General features: G+C 36.5%; 1 protein-coding gene across 6 annotated transcripts in view; it reads left to right on the top strand.

Moving 5' to 3' along the window:
- The window catches only part of LOC106973620 (BEN domain-containing protein 5), a 1,423,832-nt gene that overhangs the window by 696,713 nt on the left and 703,363 nt on the right, over positions 1–23,756 (top strand). For all 6 annotated transcript variants that reach the window (XM_027059241.2, XM_027059240.2, XM_027059242.2 and 3 more), the window contains exon 4: positions 10,661–10,755. In XM_027059241.2, the coding sequence (XP_026915042.1) occupies positions 10,661–10,755 (95 nt within the window). The remainder of the gene's footprint in view (positions 1–10,660; positions 10,756–23,756) is intronic.

Genomic DNA, 23,756 nt, shown 5'->3' with positions numbered 1-23,756 from the left:
CCATGTTAAATTTATTTTTGTGTATGGTATAAGAATGTGGTCCAGTTTGATTCTTCTTCATGTCATCATCGAGTTTTCCCAACACCATTTGTTGAAGAGGCAATCTTTTCTCCCTTGGGTATTCTTTCCTGCTTTGTCAAAGTAGAGTTAACCATATACTTGTGGACCTACTTCTGAGTTTTCTATTCTCTTCCATTGATATGTGTCTCTTTTTGTGCTGGTACCACATTGTCTTGACGACTACAGCTTTGGTATTATAACTTGAAGCCCAGAATTGTGATGCCTCCAGCTTTGCTTTTCTTTTTCAAGATTGTGTTAGCTATTCAGGGTCATTTGTGGTCCCATATAATTTTAGAATTTTTTTCATGTAGTTCTGTGAAAAATGCTGGTATTATTTTGATAGGGATTACATTAAATGTGAAGATGGCTTTGGGTGGTACAGACATTTTAATAATATTTGTTCCTCTAATCCATGAACATGGAACTTTTTTTTCATTTCCTTGTGTCTTCTTCAATTTCTTTCATCGGTGTTTTATCTGTTTGGTTAAATCTTTTACCTCTTTGGTTAGGTTTGTTCTTAGGTATTATATGGTTTTCAGTGTAGTTGTAAATGGGATAGATTCCTTGTTTTCTCTTTCTGCTGCATCATCATTATTTGTGCTGCATGCACAAATGAAACTGATTTCTGTACTTTGATTTTATATCGTGCAACTTTATTGAATTTGTGTACCAGTTCTAGCAGTTTTTTGGTGGAGTCTTTTGGGTTTTCCACATAAAGTATCATGTCATCTGTGAAGAGTGAAGTTTGACTTCTTCCTTGGTGATTTGGGTGCCTTTCCCTTTTTGTTGTCTGATTGATGAGGCTAGGACTTCCAACACTATGTTAAACAATAGTGGTGAGAGGTGAGAGTGGACATCCTTGTCATGTTCCTGACCGTAGGGGGAAAGCTATCAGTTTTTCCCCATTGAGGATGATATTAGCTGTGGGTCTTTTGTATATGGCCTTTCTGATCTTGAGGTATGTTCCATCTATCCCTACTTTCTCAAGGGTTTTTATCAGGAAAGGATGTTGTATTTTGTCAATTGTGCTTTTTCTGCATCTATTGGCAGGATCATGTGGTTCTTATCCTTTCTTTTATTAATGTGATGTATCACATTGATTGATTTGTGGATATTGAACTAGCCCTGCATCCCAGGAATAAATCCCACTTGATCGTGATGAATAATTCTTTTAATGTTTTGTTGGATTCAGTTTGCAGTATCTTGTTGAGAATTTTTGCATCCATGTTTATTAGGGAAATTGGTCTATAGTCCTCCTTTTTAGTTAGGTCTTTGGTTTAAGAATCAAGGTAATGCTGGCATCATAGAATGAGTTTAGAAGATTTCCTTCCATTTCTATTTTTTGGAACAGCTTCAAAATAATCGGTATTAGCTCTTTTTTAAATGTTTGGTAGAATTCCCCTGGAAAGCGATCCAGCCTTGGACTCTTCTTTGTTAGGAGATTTTTGATTACTGATTTAATTTCTTTACTGGTTATGGGTCTGATCAAATTTTCTATTTCTTTCTGGTTCAGTTTTGGTAGTTTATGTTTCTAGGAATTTGTCCACTTCTTCCAGATTGCCCAATTTGTTGGCATATAATTGCTCATAATATTCTCTAATAATTGTATTTCTGTGGTGTTGGTTATGATATCTCCTCTTTCATTCGTGATTTTATTTATTTGGGTCCTTTCTGTTTTCTTTTTAACAATCTGGCTAGGGGGTTATCAATTTTGTTAATTCTTTCAAAGAACCACTCCTGGTTTCATTGATACTGTATATCTATATCGATATCAACATTGATACCAATATAGATATATGATTGATTTCTGCTCTCATCTTCATTATTTCCCTTATTCTGCTGGTTTTGGGCTTTATTTGCTGTTTTGTTTTGTGTTGTTGTTGTTGTTGTTGTTGTTTTTCTGGCTCCTTTAGGTGTAAGGTTAGGTTATGTATTTGAGACATGTCTTCCTTCTTTAGGAAGGCCTAGATTGCTATATACTTCCCTCTTATGACTGCCTTTGCTGCATTACAGAGGTTTTGGACTGTTGTGTTTTCATTTTCATTGGCTTCCATGTACTTCTTTATTTCATCTTTAATTTCTTGTTTAACCCATTCATTCTTTAGTAGGACTTGGAGTTTAAAGAGCACCCTATGTCTTTTGATTGGAGAATTTACTTCATTTACTTTTAGAGTGGTTATTGATAGACATGTATTTAGTGCTGTTTTATTACTTGTTTTGTCATTGTTTCTGGAAATTTTCTCTCTTCCTTTGTAACCTTTGTTACTTTTGGTTTTTCTTTTCCACTCAAAGAATCCCCTTTAATATTTCTTGCAAGGCTGGTTTAGTGGTCATGAACTCCTTTAGGTTTTTTGTTTGTCTGTTTTTATTTTTTATTTTTTGTCTGAGAAACTCTTTATCTCTCTTTGTATCCTGAATGATAACCTTGCTAGATAGAGTATTCTTGGCTGCAGATTTTTCCCTTTCAGCACATTGAATATATCATGCCACTCCCTCCTGACTTGCCAAATTTCTATGTAGAAATCTGATGCTAACCTTACTGGTCTTCCCATCTAAGTTAGGGACTTCCTTTGTCTTGCTGCTTTTAGGATTTTTTTCTTTATATTTATGTTTTACAAATTTAACTACAATGTGTTGGTGTTGGCATGCCTTTATTGATTTTGATGGGAGTTCTCTGTGCCTCCTGGGTTTGGATGTCTGTTTCCTTCCCCAGGTAAGAGAATATTTCTGGTGAAATTTTTTTGAATAAACCTTCTTCCCCCTTTTCTGTCTCTTCTTCTTCTGGTTCTCCTATGATACAAATATTATCATGCTTGATGGAATCACTGAGTTCCCTAAGTCTACTTTCATGATCCAAGATTTTTCTTTCCCTCTTTTGTTCACCTTCATTGTTTTCCATTATTCTATTTTCTGTATCACTTATTTGTTCCTCTGCTTCCTCCCTTCCTGTGGTCATTCCAGCAGTTGATTTCAAATCTCAAATATTGCATTTTTCACTTTGGCCTGATTTTTTTTTAGCTCTTTTATGTCTGTGGTAAGGGTGTCCCTGATGTGCACTCTGCTGCTGTGTTGTGGCTGTTTATCCTTCAGGTCAGTTCTCTACAGAATTTCTCCTTGTCTATAGTGGGGAATGTTTGGACCTTGACTAGAGTGTGGTGAGTTTTAACTAGGTGTGCTCTGGTTGGCTTGCTAAAAGAGACCTGATGTTATTTCCACTAGAATTGAAGCTCTTTAGAAGTCCAGGTTAGCAGACATGGTGCCTGCGGAGGGAGGGCCTCACTCTGTTGGTCAATAGGGCCCACTGTTTAGGCACATTTTCCCTAGAAATGCAGTACCAGTGGGGTGCAGCGGGATAAGACTTGGTGTAGGCAGTTTAGGCAGCCAGGGTTGGCACTGTGCTGTTCACTGAAGTTGGTTTACACTGTGGGTCAGGAAAAGGAAATGGTGCTCGCTGATTCTTTTGTCCCCAGAGGCAATTTCATCTCTCACAGATGTGCTCCAAAGAGAATGAACAGTCTCTCCCCATGCCACTTAGGCAATCCTCAGATCAAGCAGTCTGTCCCTGGGTTGTTTGCTTTCCTCTGCTCCAGGAGTAGTGCAGTATCCTCAGGTCTCTATCGTAACCAAGCCTGGGGACCTCTGAAACGCCAGTCTTTGATCCCCACTGGTTGCCAAAACTCATGAAATTCAGCCCCTCTCATCTTCCCAGCCAATGGCTTTGGGGAAGTGTTCTCCTTTTGCTTACCACTGTTTGCTCCAGTCCATCTCACCTTTCTCCACAATGAGGGCTCCCTCCCCCCTGCAACATCTGTAATCCATTTCTCCCCCAAACCATGTCTCCACACTTTCTACTTTCCTTGAAGTGGCCTCTTCTTTCCCTCTAGTAGTGCAGTTTGTTCTATCAGTCCTTAGGTCAATTTCCTAAGTATTCAGAATGATCTAACATTTCTCTAGCTGTGTTCCCAGGACAAGGCAAGCCTAGGGGCCTCCCACTATGGCGCCATCTTAGTTCTGAGTCTTGCTTTGAATCATCCCATAGTTTCTCAGTTTTAAAATCCTGCAGGGAAGGTTTGTGTGCTCCCCCATTCATTGGTTCCAGATAGTAATATGCTGAAGTCAGCCAGTGCCAGGTCTCAATGGCTAATTGTCAGATTTTCAAGAACTTTGTGACTTGTTAAATACAACTAACTTTAAAAATAAACACCCACATTCATAGTATCATTCACAACATTGAAGAGGTGGAAGCAACACAATGTCCAATAGATAACCAGATAAAGAAAATGTGGTATATACATGCAATGAAATATTATTCAGCCTTAAGAGCATATCCTTTTACATTTAAATTACCTTTAAATTACTGTGTAAATAAATATCTTTACATTTTAGTCATTCCCTGGGAAAGATGGTAAATGTGGTTTTTTTTTTTCCTAATCAGTTTGGGAAATTTTTTAAACATGTTAATCATTCAATTTCCAATATTTTGATTACTGATATTTGGAATTATTTTTACTATATTATTTGATCTTCCCATATACAACGTTTTTTCCTTGCTTTTTATCCTCTATCCTGTCAAACTTTCTATTATATTTGCCATGTTTTCTTTATTCTCTTTTTCCTGTTACTCATTTGGAATTTATAACTCCTGTTTCTGTAATTATAGTGATTGCTCTTGAACTGCCCCATGCTTATTTGTTATAATGTCTTAAGTTAATTAGCATCCCTGTCCTCCTTTGGAACCATACAAAGTCATTATCATAGTTTAACTCTAATTTTGCCTCCCTCCACTTCAACCCAGCCCCAAACACATCTGTTATTGTTAACCAGTGTTTTTATGCAAACTTATTAGCACCCCTCAAATTTATTATTTCATAATAATATTTTTATGTAGTCAATTCTTATTTAGATTTACCTGTTTCTCTGCTCACTTTTGTTTCTTGCCACTCTTACATTTGGTGTTCAGTTTCTTTCTTTGAAGTTCATCCTTCAGTAAGTAGCTCCTTCACTGAGGGTCTGAAATTCCTATACTTCTTAGGCTTTGTCTGAAAATTTATTTTACCTTCATTCTTGGGTGATCATATGTTATTTTCAGGTCTCTCATGTTGCTGGTGTTAAGTCTGTTTAAGTCTAATTTCCTGTGTCTTTGTAGGTAATTTATGTTTTCTCTGGTTTGCTCTGAAAAAATGCCCTTTATTGTTGGTATTCTGCAGTTTCACTGGGATGTGTCTATATCTAGATTTTTTTAATCCTGCTTTGGACTGAGTTGTTATTCTTGAAATCTGAGTAGCATTTTCTTTTGAGAAAATGCTAGTTTCCTTTAGCTTCTTTCTAAAATTCATATCTAATGAAGATTTTTATTTTTTCCTCTGTATCCCTTTGTCATACTTTTTATTGTCTGAATATACAGTGTTGAGTTTTGGAAATGTCATCTATTCTGCATTCTAACCTATCTACTGAATTTAAGTTCAATTAGTGTAAAAAATATATTTCTAGAAGCTCTGTTTAATTTTTTAGAAAATATTTCTGGTCTTTAAATTTTTTTATTTATTTTGTTCTGTTTTCATGTGTTTGAAACATTATTTTAAGTTTTTAGTCATTACAAAAATACTTTATTTATAGTTGACCAGATAGTTTTATAAGTTGAAATTCTTTGTGGCCAAATTCATTTATCTATTTTTCTAGCTGATTCTTACTTTTAGTGTGGATTGTTTTCTTATGTGTTTTATAAATTTCTGTGAAATGTTAACCTCCACAGGACTTTATTTATGGAAATCCTATGTTCCTGGGTTGAAATGTGTGCATTCAAAACAACTTTTCATTGTTTTCACTAGGTTCTGTAGGACTCTTTGCCTGTAACTAAATTTATTTTAAGTTCTTGACCTGGGTTCTTAAGTTGAAGCTATAGTATAAATTCAAACCTGAACCCAAATATGTTCTGGCCTATTTTATTTTTAATTATTTGTTTCTACCCCAAACCCAGAAATAGATAGGCATACTTCTTTGTCGTCTCTCACTGTGAATGATTTTTTTCTAGACCATAGTTCTATGAATACTAAATCATTTTGAGAGTAGTAGTGTTATGGAGACATCTCATTCCGAACATCCTGACTCATGCAGATTTAAGTTCTCATTTGCTACCCTTGCATGGATGTTAAAATGTAAGTTCCTAGATACCGAGACCAATAACCTTTCTGCACCTGTGTATTTTTCTGGACTCTGGATTTGTTTGTTTGTTTGTTTCTTTTTCTTTTTTTTTTTTTCATTAGAGGCTCTTTATGTAAAGAATGTTCTCAACACAGTGTGTTTATTTTTTTCACCAAACTTCATATGGTTTTCCAACCAAATGTTCCAACCAAATGTTCCCCAGGTACCCTAACATTCTGCACAATATCATTTTTTCCATCTGCCTTAATATTATTTTCTATTTGTGCCTAGGCATGAAAAATTTTGGAGAATACTGCCATAGATAACCTTCTGCAAATTTCTAGAAACCACAGGAATATTTGAGAACATGCAGAAAGCAGGTTTTATTGGTCTTGGTATCTAGGAACTTATATTTAACATCCATGCAAGTACAACAAATGAGAATTTAAATCTGCATGAGCCAGGATGTTTGCAATGAAATGCCTCCATTTTAAATCTAAAGTGGAAATCAAATGCTAAATTTATTTTTTAAATCTTCAAATTTTTAATTGAAACTTATCAGTTTGTGTCTGTGAACATATCATTTTTATATGAGGTTTTTATTTCTGAAATGGATATATGCAATTTGTAATCAAGACTTTTCAGTGACAATGTCTTCAAAATCTTAATAGTCACCATCAATGAGAAAGTGTTCACACAATAAAGTAATAAAAAATTTAAAACTGTTCAAATATTTAAACTATGTGAAATTATATTTAAGTCATTGAACAACTCTCCCTTTCCTTCCACTTATAATTGCGATGTTGAAATTTCATGTGAAAATCAAATGACTTTCAAATCTAAGCAAACTTTTAATAAATGTTGTTAGATAATGAATTATTTTAAAATTGTGATGACCCACTAATTTTCAGAATGCACGTGCCTATTTAGAATAGTCCCTGGCGCTACCTTGGACAACCTTAAATGGGAAATTTACTCATGATTGGACAAAATTATCAGATATTTGCAAAGTCAGAGAATCAGATCCACTGCCTAGACAGCACACAGTCTCTTCACTACACACCCAGCTACATTGGACCTCTCGATGGCTTACACCTAGAATAAAGCTTGTACTCTTCTGTAACACCATGAACCCCTTGGTCAGAATGGACAGAGCTCTAGGCCTCAAACATATGGCTGCTTGAGAGCTATAATCCAGTCTGAGTCTAACAGTGTGCTGCAGGTCACTATTTACAAAGCTCTTATCTCAAGCACCATATTGCTAAAACAAGAATCCTGGATTAAAAATTTAAATCTAAAGAAGAAAGAAAAAGAGGGGCACCTGGGTGGCTCAGTCAGTTAAGTGTCAGACTTCAGCTCAGGTCATGTGAGTTTCTGCTCGCAGTTTGTGAGTTCCAGCCCTGCATCAGGCTCTGTGCTGACAGCTCAGAGCCTGGAGCCTGCTTAGGATTCTGTGTCTCCCTCTGTCTCTGCCCCTTCCCTGCTCATGCTCTGTCTCTCTCTGTCTCTCAGAAATAAATAAATGTTTAAAAAAAATTAAAGAAGAAAGAAAAAGAAATGAAGAAAAGATGGAAGAAGTTGTTAATGAACTAAAAGATCCTATTTTATTGAATATAAGGAGGAAGGCTTAATAAATATTGAGTACCTTTTATGAGCTAGGTATAATGTGCTGGGTGATTTATATATAATCTCACAGATTCTTATAAAACTTTGTTAGGGTGCTATTATCATCCCAATTTCAGATATAAATAATCAATATAAAATTATTTTGCCCAAACTCACAGAACTAGTGGAGAGCTGGGTTTCAGTTCAGATGCATCTGTCTGGAATGTCCATGATCTTATTACTTTTGAGTCAATGGACTTGCTTCAAATTCTGGCTCTACTACTTATTATTTATGTGATTTTAATTTACTTACACTCAGTATTACTTGCCTCACCCATAAATAAATGAAAATAAATAGTCCCTGTCTCAAAAAGTTCATTATCCTCAAAACAAATGAAATAATACATCAGATATCAGAGATTGTGATTGGTGTTGAGGCCCAAGAGTCAGTAGTTTTTAAAAGCTATCCAAATGATTCTAACATACAATGAGGCGATTCTAATATGAAACATATTGAAATAGTGTGAATGAGTGCTGAACTCATAATTTGGTACATAGAAGGTACTCAGGAATTGTTAGCTATAATTATAATTGTCGTTACCATTACCTTATGGATGCCATTTCTTGTGATGCATTGGGGTAAATAGTAGATACTGAAGTGTAAAATATGGAAAGCCAAGATTTCCTGCACTGCCTACTTCCAAATACCTTTGATTCTCATAGCCACATGTTGCCTTGCTAAATAGACTAGAAAACATTTTTAAAAAGCTTGAGAGGAGAATGGTGTTCTTTTTGCATGGGATGTCATAGAGGAAGTATAGTCTTTATTGTCCTTTATTAGCTTCAATTTCTTCACATCTAAAACTGGGCTAAAATAGACAGCTTTTGTTTATGGATAGAATATTTAAATAATATAGCATATTTAAAACACCTAGGAAATTTTACTGGAACTTAGTAGGATATTAATGATCAACAGATATTTTGCTTTCTCATTTCTTTATTCCAGCTTCACATATGAACATTATTTATGTATTGGATTTTCATTGCATTTAGTATTAATCTAGATCCTGAAAGTGCAGTGTAACTTCCAGGTTCATCGGAAATGGATCTGACACTTGGAAAATCTCAGAAGAGAAAGGGGGGAATAAGCCCTGTGAGATTCAAAGGCAATTTGTCCCCTTGATATTGATTTTCTTAAATCAGACAGTGGCCAAGACGCTGGGAGATGTAATTGAACTGACAACAGGCAGGTCCATGTTATTAATAATTGAACAGCCTTAGACATTCTTGATGACTTAATTTAATGACAGAAGAGAGGTCTGCAACTGAAATGCCTGGTGATGGGGTCAGTAGGTAGGTCTCTGAGGAGAAAGGAAAACATGTTATTCCTAAGAGTTTATTTCATAGAAGAAAGCATTTCATGGTAGTCCCAAATAGGAGACCTGAGAAAATAGCTTTGATTTTCTCTTTTAAGAAGAAAAAATGTTAAAGCCTTAAAAAATTACCATTATATTTATTCCTGCCGTTACTTTAGAAAATAGACTTGGTTAGAATTATAGAATTTTGGAACCTTAGTGAGTAATTCAAGGGTAGAGATAATGGACATTTTACTTATCTTTTTATTCCCTGGATTCAAATATCACGTCTTCTGTTAATTGCATGACTTTGGACAAGTTAATTAGCCTCTCTGAGCTCAGCTTCCACATATGTAAAATGGATATGTTAATATTTTGTATAGTTATAGAACAATATTTAAAAATTTATAAAAATGAACAAAATTCCTGGACTTAATATTATATAATACCTCACACAATAAATGTTTGCTAAGTGAGATAATATGTAAATTTTGATGCTCCCCTCTCTTTAATTGCCTATGGATAGAAAACCCAGCATATTGTAACCTTTTGAAAATTTTCCTTTTTTTCCCAACTATTCTGGTTGCCCTTGCTCTGGTTCCCATCCTCTTTTTTTTTTTTTTTTTTGGACTATTTCAGGAGCCACAAAGTGTCTTTTAACCCCAATTCCCTTATCTTTCCTCATCTCTCTTCTTCACCTATAGTGAAGTTGACTACTAAAACAAAAGCTAATCTCTTTTAACTAGACTATCCTTCTGGAAAGACTTCACTCATCTAGAACACTCCACTCCCCCATTTTAAAGTTGAGGACCAGAGAGGGGAAGTACCTATGCTTCTATGAGTTGTTGCTGAGATTAGGGTTGAGCTCAGTACAACTTGCCCCAGCAGAGGATAACAAAAGGTGGCGCAAAAGAGGACATATATTCTCCAGGTCTAGTAAAAGGGGTGCTGAGCAGTTGCAGAATTTTTTAACTTCAGTTTTGCACTCAATTATTATCTTTAGTTTGGTTGAACTTCAAATGTACTACTGTTACTCTAACAATACTGTTGTTCATTTCTATGTAAATTCTAGGTCATGCTGGAGAGAGGCAGAGTTAATAATAATAGCTAAAACTTATGTAGCATTAATTATGTACAAAGAATGGTTCCAAACACTGTGCATATATTAACTTAAATCCTAGGTACTATTATTATCTCCATTTTCCAATGAGGAAACCGAGGTATAGGAAGGTTTAGTAGCTTGGCAAAGTCACACAGTTTGAGAGTGGTAGAGTGGGATTAAAACTCAGGCTTCCAGGTTACAGAGTCTGTGCTCTTGACTATTACACTAAACTGGCACAAACACATTGTATTTCTCTGGGCACCATTTATTCTCACTATACTGGTGGCAAATAGTCCATATGGCTTCCTTTAACCCTGCTTATTGTTTCCATTCCTAATTAGCAGGAAAAGGAACTTGGATAGCATAGTCTTCTGATAAACTTTTCCCTTTCTTTCAGAGAGTCATCTTCAACATTGTTAACTTCAGTAAAACCAAGAGTCTTTATAGAGATGGAATGGCCCCTATGGTGAAATCTACTAGCAGACCCAAATGGTAAGTGACCCACAGAATGGGACCCACTTATGGTTGGAGAATTCGTCCAGATCTCAAAGTTTACATGCTGGATGGCCAGTGCTTAGTCTCACTGGCATTGACAGGAGTAAGATGAGTTTCTCGATGGCCATTGTCTGGGCTCTAGGTATGATTCTTTGAGAATGTTGGAATAGGGAACATAGTTCCATATATGGAGTGACCAGCATTCTATTATGAAGGAAGGTACAGTCTGTTACTTGGTGAACTTCCTGTCTTGTTGGTCTTTTATCATAGTATCTTTGGAAACATAATTGAAGTTGATGCTATGTTGTTTTGTTTTGTTTCCTAGCCTGAACACAGATGTTGTACCAGCAGAGCACTGGGAACTACAATTTAGTAGATTTCCCTTGCTTTGCTTGGTGTTTGTGGTGTTTTTGTATAGATGCTATGTGCTTTGTGGATGTTAAAGTTATATTTGTCCCATGCTATAGAAGGGTGAAGAGAGTTTGATAAGCTTGCTTAATAATAGTAATAATTATGGCAGTGATGATGATTATAACTGCTCTCACTTACTGAGAGCATTTGCTGTCACTATTGTCATAACGGTTTTACAAGGGAGAGCTTAAATATTCACATATTACAGATGAAAAAATAGAGGCTACGAGAGGTTAAGTATTTTCTCAAGACCATAGATAGTTAAAGGAGGAGCCTATGTCATTTTTTATTACTTCACACTACCATTCAAACCAATTAATTTTTCATTCATCCATTCATTTATTCTTTCAACAAACATTGATTGAATGCAACAAGATGAGAGTTTTTAAAGACAGAAACCAGAGTTATTCATCTATCACACAGTAGGTATTAATTGAATGCTTGTTGAACTAAACTGAATTTGTTATGAGAATTTACATGTAAAGTGCCTGGCACTTGCTAAGTGCTCAATAAATGTCATCTATTATTAATAGTATTATGTAAAACACTATACAAATGTGAGGAATTGTTAATATTATTCTAGCTTTGATCCCTGTTCAAATTTTAATGACTAGTGAGGAGATCATCTCCAAATGTCTATATTTATAGAAAACTAGCAATTCATAAATATTGAATTGTGCTTTTATCTACAAACGATACTTGGCAATTTTCTATAAATGCTGGGCTATGAAGCTCAGGTTTATGAAAGTGTAGGCATTCAATGATAATGAAAACTGTTTATTAAAAGATAAAAATATCTTCCTGGGCCTGTTTTTTGCTTTTCTGCATCAAGTCAACTATACTCCTGTTCCTGGATCTCCTTTGACAATGGGATCTGGGCAAGGGATAAGCCTTTGTTTTGAGTTTCTGAATTCAGCCCAGTGGATAATAATATAGCATGTCTCTCTGCTAATAGGTATATGTGTAGATGTGTACTTCAAACCTTGCTAACAAAAGGACATCACTGTTGATCTGCTCATGAGAACCCTCAAAATAACATTGTACTTCTTTTATTAGGCTCTGTGTTAGGATCTTACCCAGCAACGGTAATCACTATCCTTTTTCCCCAACTGTTCAATGCTGGAGTCTTCTCTTTTTTCATGCTTTTAAAATCCTTAAGCCTTAATCATTTTGTTTTGTTTTGTTTTGTTTCATATGGATTATCATTTGGGGCCTCTCTGTCAGGGCTCTTGACAAGATTTTGAAATATTAATGACCCCTTGCATTTATATTATAATACCTGAGGATTAAGTTAGTGCTCTTATCCAATATTGGCAGGCTCTCAGAAGCAGCCATTATCCAGTCATTGGGCTTCTCTAATAGTCTGAAAGAGTTTAAATGTTCAGAATTGAGTTTATTGTAGTTCATCAGCCCAGTAAGGCACTAAGTACCAGAGCAAATCAGGTTGTTGATATGCCTCATTTCTTGTCTTTTTTACTTTGCTATCCCCAGACTTTGGATGCAAAGCTACTCACTTCTTTCATAGCTCCCTTTCTTCAATCCAGACTGAGATATTTGTTTACTTAGTAGGATTTTATTGATTATCTTAATGTGCCATGTACTATCTTAGATGTTGGGGATACAGTATGAATATGACAGAAGAGATCTGTTCTCAAAGAGAACTTTCTTTTTAGAATTTTATTAACTGATCTTTACCTGCCATAATTGTTTCTCTCTTTGCTACTGGTTTGCTCCAGGGATTCATTCTGCCCTTTGGTGCTTTCTGCCTAGGATTTTATTCTGTTTCTTGTGTCAGTTACCTGTACCAGAACCTGTCTTGCAATAGTCATTATTCTAAATGTTTTTAGGCCAACACAAAAAGTGTACATGACTGGCTCTCTTAATATTAGATTTTATTGGCCCTGTGGAGTGCATCACAATTTAGGATTCTAGACAACAGCCTGGCTTAAGACTGACAAATACATTATAGATCCCAGTATTAGAATAGCTCCTCTAGTGTTTTCCTAATTCCAGTTTTCCCAAAACCAAGGCAACCAAACAAAAGGACATGTTTCTGATACTTTTCTTACCTGCGGGCTTCACTTCCTTTAATATTTCAACCAGGCTTTGAAAAAAACTCTTACTTCATAAAAAGTATTGAAAATTCTAATTTTCCTGGATGAAATATATACCAGATTAGGAAAAGGTACTTTTCTAGGTGAAATATAACATTCTTCTTCATTTCTGTTATAGGGGTCATAACTGATGTCAAGTAAAGATGCCTTCAGGCCTTAGTACAGGTCTGGAAATCAATTAGTTGTAGAAAGAAGATGAGCAAAAGAAGCAACTAAAAAGCCATTGTGCAAATATATGGCCACTCAAGGCTATTCGGCCTTGAGGAGATAAAGTGAGAATACCTAGCAACAAAATGGAGAAGGTTTTTTTTGCAGTTTTTCTGCCTATTTTAGTTCAGTCTAATTTTGTTTCCATATTAGACTTTTTAAGAAGTGTTAGTTGTTAGCTCAAGTTTCTGCAACCACAATGCATTAATATGTTTTAATATTGTCCAAGGCTGAGATTGCTTTTTGATAGCCACTGCAGGGAACTGGCATTAAAAGACAGCCAAAATCTGTATTCTTACCTAAGCAGAAACTAAGCCTAGGATATTTACACAAGCAGTAAGTGGTGGCATTAGCCAGAGACCCCAGAACTCCAAGTTTACTGTTCCTCCCATATTCTCTGCATGGAGAAGGTGGGAAAAGGAGACGCAAATAAGCAGAGAGTTACATACTGCTGTGTGACCTTTGGTAGATCTGGAATAACTTTTCTGGTTGACTTGTCCGTTATAGTAGATTGAGAAGATTAGACTAAACCTTAGAGGTGGCTTCCATTTAACACAATTTTATTGAACATCTAACTTTCTACTAGGTTCTGGGGTGATCATATGAATCTGATAATATGAATAATGTGATCTGGATTATTTCTTTAAGATTTTATTTTCTAAAAATTTAAATGGAACACAAACAGAAATAAGTACAGTATAAGGAGCATTGTGCCAATAAACATTAGGGAATTATGTAAAATATGATGTGGGACTAGAGTCTAAAGAGGAAGAAAACTACATGATTAGGGCTATGGAGAGTAAAGAAGAAGCTTTGCACGCACTTGGTACTTCACCTAGATCTGAAGGAAATGGGACGTGAACAAAATTAAGGAAATGGATTTCCAGATTGAAGATATAACATGATGAGCTATAACAACTCTTTTAAAAGCTTCAGTTTCCTTACTATAAAATGCAAAATAGCTTTCTTGAGGTTTTTATAAGAAACATGTGAAAACGTCTTTAAAAAGTCTCAAATAGCTTATTAACTCAATTAATTCCCTGCCCATTTCTTTTCTTTTTTCCTGACTCACGCAAGACTAATTGAGTAAGCATTATGCCTTCTCTCCCTCCCTCCTTTTCTTTTTTCCCTCCCTCCTCTCCCTGTCAATAAATCCTTACTGAATAGTTACAATGAACCAAGACTTATGCTTGGCATCAGAACAAAATAGTGGGGAGAGATATAATTCCTGTTCTGATAGAGCTCATAGTCTGCTGGGCTAGATATGAAACATATAACTACAGTAAAGTGTGATAACTGTTATAACAGGGGGAATTAAGCATGCTGTGGAAACTATTCAGCATTTAAGACTTAAGCTGCTCCAGGGATAAGAGACCTTCCTTAGGTGTGTTATGCTGAGAACTAAGACAAAAGCAGTAAGATCATAGTAGGCAGAGATATGTGTGAAGAAATAGAATGTGTTTGAAGGCCAAGTGATGAGAAAGAACATTACCTCTTTGATGAGCAAAGGCCAATATGATTGGAACATGAAATTCTTTTTTTAATTTTTAAAAAATGTTTATTTATTCTTGAGAGAGAGCATGAGCAGGGGAGGGGCAGAGAGAGAGGGAGACACAGAATATGAAGCAGGCTCCATGTTCTGAACTATCAGCACAGAGCCTGACGCAGGGCTCGAACCCACAGACTGCGAAATCATGACCTGAATTGAAGTCAGACACTTAACGACTGAGCCATCCAGGCACCCCTGGAACCTTAAATTCTAAAGAGAAGGTGACTAGAGTGGTATGTAGGAGTGAGACTGAGGTGAGCTTTGTAAGCCAAGGTGAAGAACTGGACTTGATTCTGAAGGCACTTAAAGAAATTAAGCAGGAGCATGACATGACCAGAATGGCATTTTGGAAGGTTCAGTCTTATTGCTTAATAGAAAATATCTTAGGAAGACAGTTGTTTGGAGGTTTTTTGTAATACCTTAGGCTACAGCTGATGATGGCTTAGACTGATAATGGTAACAATGAAAACAAGTGGAGGGATTTGAGGGTTAACAGAAGATTGAATCAGTTTAACCTTTTGATTGACTAGATGTGGAGATTAAAGAGAGGCAGGAGTTCTAGATGACTCCTGGGTTTTCTGGCATGTGCAACAAAAGCAGTGGTGGTGCCGTTTATGGAAGACAAAGGTTATAGGAGGAAAGACAGCTTTGGCAGATTTGGTTGGAAAAAGGAGATGGTTAGCTTGGCTTTGGAAACATTCAGCTAGAAGTTTCTGAGAGATATTCAAGTAGATATGTCAAGTAGGCAGTAGGATATATTGGTGAGAGATTCAAGAGAGGAATCTTGAGATGGAAATTCAGGAGTCATCAGCCTGTAGATGATAACCAGAATGGTGGGGGCAGATGTGATGTCTGAGAGAGGTCATATGAGCTAAAGAGGGAAAATTAGGACAGGCCTCTGAGAAATCCTTCAATTTAAAAGTCAGGTAGAGGATGAGAAGCTCACCAAAGAGGATAAGAGGAACTGACCAGAGGGGTGGGAAGAAAACCAAGATAGTATGGTGTCATGTAATAAAGAGGAGAGGGCTTTTCTAAAAAAGAGGAAGTGACTAACAATGCCAACTGCTACTGAAGGTCAAAGATAATTTAAGTATGAAAATGTCCAATGCTTGTAGCAATGTGGAGGTTATTAGGGGTTTTGTTGAGTGCCATTTTACTGATGTGGCAGGAGTTCAAGCCAGCTGTCTGAGATAATGAGTGAGATAAACTTCTTTAAAATGTTTGGCTATGAAAATTCAGGAAAAAGATACAAGCCCTCAGACAGACAGCAAGTAAATGGGCAGTTATAATACATATTCTTTTGAATTAAGTATAGTGATAGCTATGTACAAGTAGCAATAGCTCTATATTATTCTTTTTTTTTTAATTTTGTTAATGTTTATTTATTTTTGAGGGAGAGACAGAGACAGAGCATGAGCAGGGGAGGGGCAGAGAGAGAGGGAGACACAGAATCCGAAGCAAGCTCCAGGCTCTGAGCTGTCAGCACAAAGCCCGATGCAGGGCTCAACTCACGAACCAGGAGATCATGGCCTGAGCCAAGGTCGGATGCTTAACCAACTGAGCCACCCAGGTGCCCCACACTCTGTATTATTCTTAATGTAATGATAATCTTTATCCTTGATATTATGAAAAAAGAAACTAAAATTTTGAAATTAAAGATATATTTTCTGAAATAATGGGGCTTTACTCTATTGTTACAAAAATACTATTTTGTTTGAAAAATTGTAAATTCATGGATTAATATTTTTCAAAACAAGTAAGTCATACATTTAAAATTAAATTATATCCCCTGGCCCCCCCATATACCTAATCATCCTGCTTTATTTTTCTGTATAGCACTTATTACCATCTATCAAGCTATAATGTATTATTTATTTTGTTAGCTGTCTCTATATCTATTAGAAAGTAAGCATCATGAGAATAAGGATTTTTGTCTTTTTTTTTTTTTTGTTTACTTATGTATCCTTAGCACCTTGAACTGTGCTTGGTATATTGTACATACTCAATAAATATCTGTTAAATAAATGAATTAATACATTATCCCTCTGCTAAATCTAACAATTGTTTTAATTTTACATATTTTTTGTTTCCATGAGCACATTTTCATGTAGCAGCAATCTAATATCAAAAATATATACCCATTTATATTCTGTTCCTTTTCACAATTTACTCTATTATATCTCTGTTGGTGAGCATTTAGTTTTTTAATATATTTTTTCTAAAGTAGATAATATTATAATAGGTAGATTTGTCAAATTATTTTTTTAGAATCAGAGAGATTCTCCTAAGGGAGAGATTACAAGATTAATTACTATAAGCTTCTGCTATGCATGCTCTCAAAATATGTTCCACCAATTTAATTTTTTTTTTCAACGTTTATTTATTTTTGGGACAGAGAGAGACAGAGCATGAACGGGGGAGGGGCAGAGAGAGAGGGAGACACAGAATCGGAAGCAGGCTCCAGGCTCTGAGCCATCAGCCCAGAGCCTGACGCAGGGCTCGAACTCACGGACCGCGAGATCGTGACCTGGCTGAAGTTGGACGCTTAACCGACTGCGCCACCCAGGCGCCCCTGTTCCACCAATTTAAAATGCTACTCTTGGTCTGTCTCTATCAGTTTTACTGCAATCTGGACAGCATTAAGGATTGTCATTGAATAAAAAAAAAAAAAAACTAGTTTAGAAGCTGCAAGATGTCCATTTTGTTCTTTTTTGTTCTCATTTGAACTTGTGTCTTAAGAATATTGGCATTAGTATAGTGTCAAAACTGAGTTTCTAAAAAAACAAATATAAATGCATTAAAAAGAAAAGACATTGCAAACATTCTGGGAAAGGATGGAGTAGATGCACTCTTCCCTATTTCTCCCACTCTTCCCTATTTCTCCCACTAAGCATAGCTAAAAGCATATACCTTATTTACGTAACAAACATAAAAGACCTGAAAGGTGGAGAGAAGAGGGAAGACTGGCTAAGTTTCTCAGGACCTGAGAAATGCTATATTGGTGAGTTCCCTGGGTTTCATTTTTGCTTCATATACTAGAATGGTTGCTTGAGAAGCCAGAAACCTAACCCGGAAATGCCAATGGTCATAGGTGAAAAACAAATCTTCCCCAAACCCAGTTCTTGCTGAACAAAAGACATAAAAGGGGGAGGGGTGGTCAGCCTAGTAGGACAGAAAACTTTGAGACAATAATTGCCCACTCTAGCTGAACACCATGGTAAAAAACTGTCCATTTCCACCCTCACCAACAAAGGAGGGGTGAGGAACCTAGACTTCCGTCTTTGTTCCAACCTTCCACCAGGTGGTGTCAGAAAAAAGTAGGGAACTGGGTATTTCATTCCTCCTAGTCAGTAATGAATCCTTTCCTCTTCTACATGATGTCAGACCACGTAAGTCTGGACTTCTGCCACACACTCGAAGAAGGATCAATAGGAGAGTGCAGGGACAGAGGATAGGATAAGTGAACTTGAGGATAGAACAATAGAAGTTACTAGATCTAAACAATAGACAAAAAATTGACTAAAAAGAAAAATGAACAGAACCTCAGGGACCTATGGGACCAATAGCGTGACATTCATGTCACTAGAATTTGAGGAGTGGTGAAAAAAGTGTTTAAAATAGCTGAAATCTCCTCAAATTTGGCAAAAGACATAAACCTATAGATTCAAGAGAGTGAATGAACCCAAAACCAAAAAAAAAAAAAAAAGAGGGAAATTCATGCCAAGAAACATCATAATCAAACTAAGGCAAGAAAGAATCTTGAAAGCAGTGAGAGAAAGTAACACCTTACCTCATAAGGGGAAATTTTGAACACAACAGATGACATCCAAGATTATAGAGACCAAAGGGAAGTGGCACAGTATTCTTCAATGTTGAAAGAAAAGAACTATAAACTCAGAATCCAATATCCAGCAAAAAAACATTCTTCAAGAAATCTAGACATTTGGGTGAAGGAAAAACTAAAGAGTATTCAACAGAAGACCTCCCCTAAAAGAATGGGAAAAGGAAGTTCTTGAAACAAAAATGATAGCAGAAGGACTCTTGGAATGTCAGAAAGGAAAAAGACAACACAAAGAGTAAAAATATAGGTAATACAATAAACTCCTTTAGCTCTGTTTATTCTAAATTATGTTTGATGTTTAAGCAATAATTATAACACTGATGCACAATGTATGTGGAGGAAATATTTAACATAATATTATACGTAGTAAGGTAAAGGGACTTAAAAGGAAGTAGTTTTTGCACTTCAATCAGCTTGGTATATGTCATCACCAATAGACTGTGATAAGTTATGTGTGTGTAATGTCACAGAATGGTAAGGGAGAGTGGGGTCGGTGTGACCATAAAGCGGTAGCATCTGAGAACTCTTTGTGGTAATGAAATAGTTCTGTATCTTGATTGTGGTGGTGATTATATGTGATAAAATGGTGTAGAACTATACACACATGTTGTACCAATGTAAATTTCCTGGTTTTGAAATTGTTATTCATTATTCACAACTATAGTTAGGAAAGATGCAGCCTTTGAAGGAAACTGGGTGAAGGGTACACAAGACTTCTCTGTACTATTTTTGGAAATCCATGAGAATCTATAATTATCTCAAAACAAAAAGTAAAACCCGTATTACTTACCCCACTCCTTTTACAAAAAAAGCCCCCAAAGTATAAGAATATTTTGAAGAATGTCAACAAGTGCAGAAGGATCTGAAGCTTCCTAAAGATTGAATGAGGGGTATGAGAAAAACATGGGGAGGGTCTTTTTGAATGTGTAACAAAAGGAAAAACTCTAAAAAACATATTCCAGAATGAATCATGTGACCTGAGGAAATGTAGAACTAGAAATAAGGCAGTGGGGTAGGAGTAACATACACTTGAGTCTGTATTCCATCTCTGGGTCTTCTAGAAGCTCATGGAATGAATCAGGAGTAAGTCCTTTAACCTCTGTGTGCCACCATTTCTTCACACAGAGTACAGCAAAGTTGTCCAATCTAGGTGATTTTCACTCTGTGCTGCCTGAAGAGTTCTTGCATAGGGCAAGGAGAAAATTCACTGAAAATGCAGGCCATTCTCTCTTATTTCCACCAGAGCAAATGTGCTTTTGTCTGTTTCACTTCTCAGTTATCTGAATCAAATTTTATTTTAAAAAACAGATATACTGATATTCCTCACCACTCTATATAAGATACAGATTATTATTCACGCTGTTTCAGATGGGGAAATAGAAACTGCAAGAAGATATATGACTTTCACAAATCATACAGCAAGTAAATGCATAGCAGAGCCTGGAGCCCACTTGGGAATGACTTGTCTACCTATCACTTTCCTCACTGCTGACGCATTGCCTTCAAATAAAAGTTGAAAACTTTGAGCTTGGTAACAATTTCTAACCATTTCCTTTAGTTTTATAAAGTGCATCCTACCAATAAGACCAGTGCAGCAACAGGGGGGCTCTCAGTGTGTGCTGAGTTCGAGAGCTGCCTCAGTAGAAGGAGGATGGCCATCTGTCAGGGAGACAGTGGGGGGGATTCCTGCACTGGGAGGGAGGGCGGACCATCCCTATCGCTGTCAGCATTCCCAGTCAAATTAGAGGGCATGCTGGGAAAGCACTGTAGTTATTATAATTGTTTAACCTCAAAACTCAAATGGAAGGGAGCACAGAAAGGAAGAGAGAAAGAAAGGATTCATGCAGGGTGCCTGGGTGGCTCAGTCAGTTAAGCATCCGACTTCTGGTCGGGTCATGCTGACGTCTCAAAGCCTGGAGTCTACTTCGGATTCCGTCCCTATGTCTCTCTGCCCTTCCTCTGCTCACACCCTGTCTCTCTCTCTTTCTCTCTCAAAAATAAATAAACATTTTTGACAATAAAAAAAGAAAGGATATATGATACAATCCCAGTCATGGGATGGTGAGACAAATGAGGAAATGAGTGAGGGGCAGATAATTTGCTGGTTAATGAACCTAAAGGTGGTGACTTCCAAGATCTCTCCATATTCAAACTGGACTAAAATATTACGATTCCAGTCTCCTTGTAGGGAGTCCAGTTCAATTTAATTCAAGTTTACTGTATATCTTTCTGCCATAAACAGCTTTCAGACATTGTACTAGGTGCTTTGATTCTCTTGGAACCTTGGGAAGGGTATCTGTCACTTTCCCAATTTTACAGATGAGCATATGATACCAAGGCTCAGGGTGATGAAGTAACTTGCCTAGATAGTTTAGGAGAGTTAGAAAATGACAGAGCTTATATTTGAATGTAGAGTTGCTCATTTTAATCTTAATCCTTTTTCCTGTTATAGTATAGTACTGGTGAATAGCTTAAGTTTTGGAGTGGAGAATTTAACTTAGCTCTGTCGTGTTTGTTGTGAGGAGGATAAGTGACTCACTCAAGATCATACAGCAAGTAAGTGCAGAGCAGAGCCTCTTACACAAGTAAGTGCAGAGTCCTCATGGGACTGACTGGCAGACCCATCACTTTCTTCTCTGCTGCCATACTACCTCCTTTTCCTTTTACTCCAGGTAAAGGGGCTGAAATGTAACAACATGGTGCAGGAAAAAAAAAAAACATTGGCTTTGTGATCAAACATGAATTCAGATCTTACCTCCGGCTTTTGTATAGCACAAATAGTGGCTACCGTTAATTAACTTCAAATAATGCACTCACTGTGCTAATGTGCTGCATGATTTCTCTCTAATCACACAGGCCAGGACATGAGTGAGGAAACCTTGTGTTTGTGACATGTGGTGCCAACATCTCAGAAGGAAGTAGTCTCAGTGATCACCTAGCCCAAAGCCCTCATTTTGCACAGGAAGAAACTAAAGTACAGAGAAGTATTTGTCTAAAGACTCCACTGTTCTGCAAGAATTATTATTGAACCCAGTCTGTCTAACTCTTTGGTCATAACATGAAACAGTGTGCAAAACACTTTATTTGTTAGAAAATGATTTTGCATCATGATATCCTCATAATAGCTCTAGGAGACAGTGAAAGTCAGAGATTATCACTTCCAGGTGAAGAAAATAAGGCACATAAAGGATCACATAACTAGTCAGAGGAAGAGTCAAGAAGCTGTCCCAAATCTATGAGACCTGTAGCCATACTGTTTCTTATTTTATTTCATCCTATCCTATCCTATCCTATCCTATCCTATCCTATTCTAATTTTTTCATCATGATAAATGTACTCTTAAATCTCCATCACCTATTTCACCCATCCCCACATCTACCTCCCCTCTTGTAACCATGAGATTATTCTCTATCATAAAGATTCAGTTTCTTGATGTATCTCTCTCTTTTTCCATTGCTCATTTGTTTCTTAAATTCCACATACGAGTGAAATCATATGATACTTGTCTTTCTTTGAACTTATTTCACATAGTATTATTATACTCTCTATCTCTATCCATGTTGTTGCGAATGGCAAGATTTCATTCCTTTTTATGGCTTAATAAAATTCCATTGTATATATACCACATTTTGTTTATCTATTCATGTGCCCATGGACACTTGTGCTGCTTCTGAGTTTGGCTATTGTAAATAATGCTGCCATAAACATAGGGGTGCGTGCATCTCTTTGAATCAGTGTTTTTGTATTTTTTGAGTAAATACCCAGTAGTGTGATTACTGAATCATAGAGTAGTTTTATTTTTTAGCTTTTTTAGGAACCTCCAAACTGTTTTCCACAGTGGCTGCACCAGTTTGCATTCCAACCAACAGTCCATGAGGACTATTTCTCCACATCCCTGCCAATATTTGTTGTTTCTTGAGTTTTTGATTTTAGCTTTTGGTCTTTTTTTTTCTTTTCCTTTTTTTTTTTTTTTGGCAGGGGAGAGATTGTGTGCAAGCAGGGGAGGGAAAAAGAGAGGGAGAGAGTCTTAAGCAGGCTCACACCCAGCATGGAGCCCAATGCAGGGTCAATCTCATGACCCTGAGACCATGACCTGAGCTGAAATCAAGAGTCAGTTGTTTAACTGACTGAGCCACCCTAGGCTCCCTGATTCTAGCCATTTTGAATGGTGTGAAGTGATAACTCATTGTGCTTTTGATTTGAATTTCCTTGATGATGAGTGGTGTTGAGTATCTTTTCTTGTGTCTGTTTGCCACCTGGATATATAAGCCTTTATCTTGATGAAGTCCTAATACTTCATTTTTGCTTTTGTTTCCCTTGCCTCCAGAGACATGTCTAGTAAGTAGTTGTTATGGCCAATGTCAAAGAGGCTGTTCTCCTCTAGGATTTTGATGGTCTCCTGTATCACATTTAGGTCTTTCATCCACTTTGAATTTATTTTTGTGTGGTTTAAGAAAGTGGTCCAGGTTCATTCTTCTGCATGTTGCTGTCCAGTTTTCCCAATACCATTTGTTGCAGAAACTATCTTTTTTCCATTGGATATTCCTTCCTGCTTTGTCAAAGATTAGTTGGTCATACATTTGTGGGTCCATGTCTGGGTTCTCTATTCTGTTCCATTGATCTGAGTGTCTGTTTTTGTGCCAGTACCATACTGTCTTGATGATTATAGCTTTGTAATACAGCTTGAAGTCCATTTCTACAGAAATGAAGACTCAGGGAGGCAACTCTAAGGACAGAACAGAGAAATGACTGTGTGTTAACATTGGGGAGATAAAACCAAAGGCCACAAAAGCAAATTGGCTTAATACACTAATACTCTAGTTTTATCATTAATTTTAATGTTATTACTAATTACCCTTGAACATTTTCTTACAAG

Source organism: Acinonyx jubatus, chromosome C1 (genome assembly GCF_027475565.1).
Source record: "Acinonyx jubatus isolate Ajub_Pintada_27869175 chromosome C1, VMU_Ajub_asm_v1.0, whole genome shotgun sequence".
In the NCBI taxonomy this organism is placed as follows: Eukaryota; Metazoa; Chordata; class Mammalia; order Carnivora; family Felidae; genus Acinonyx; species Acinonyx jubatus.
This window is presented reverse-complemented; position numbering and strand designations above follow the sequence as displayed.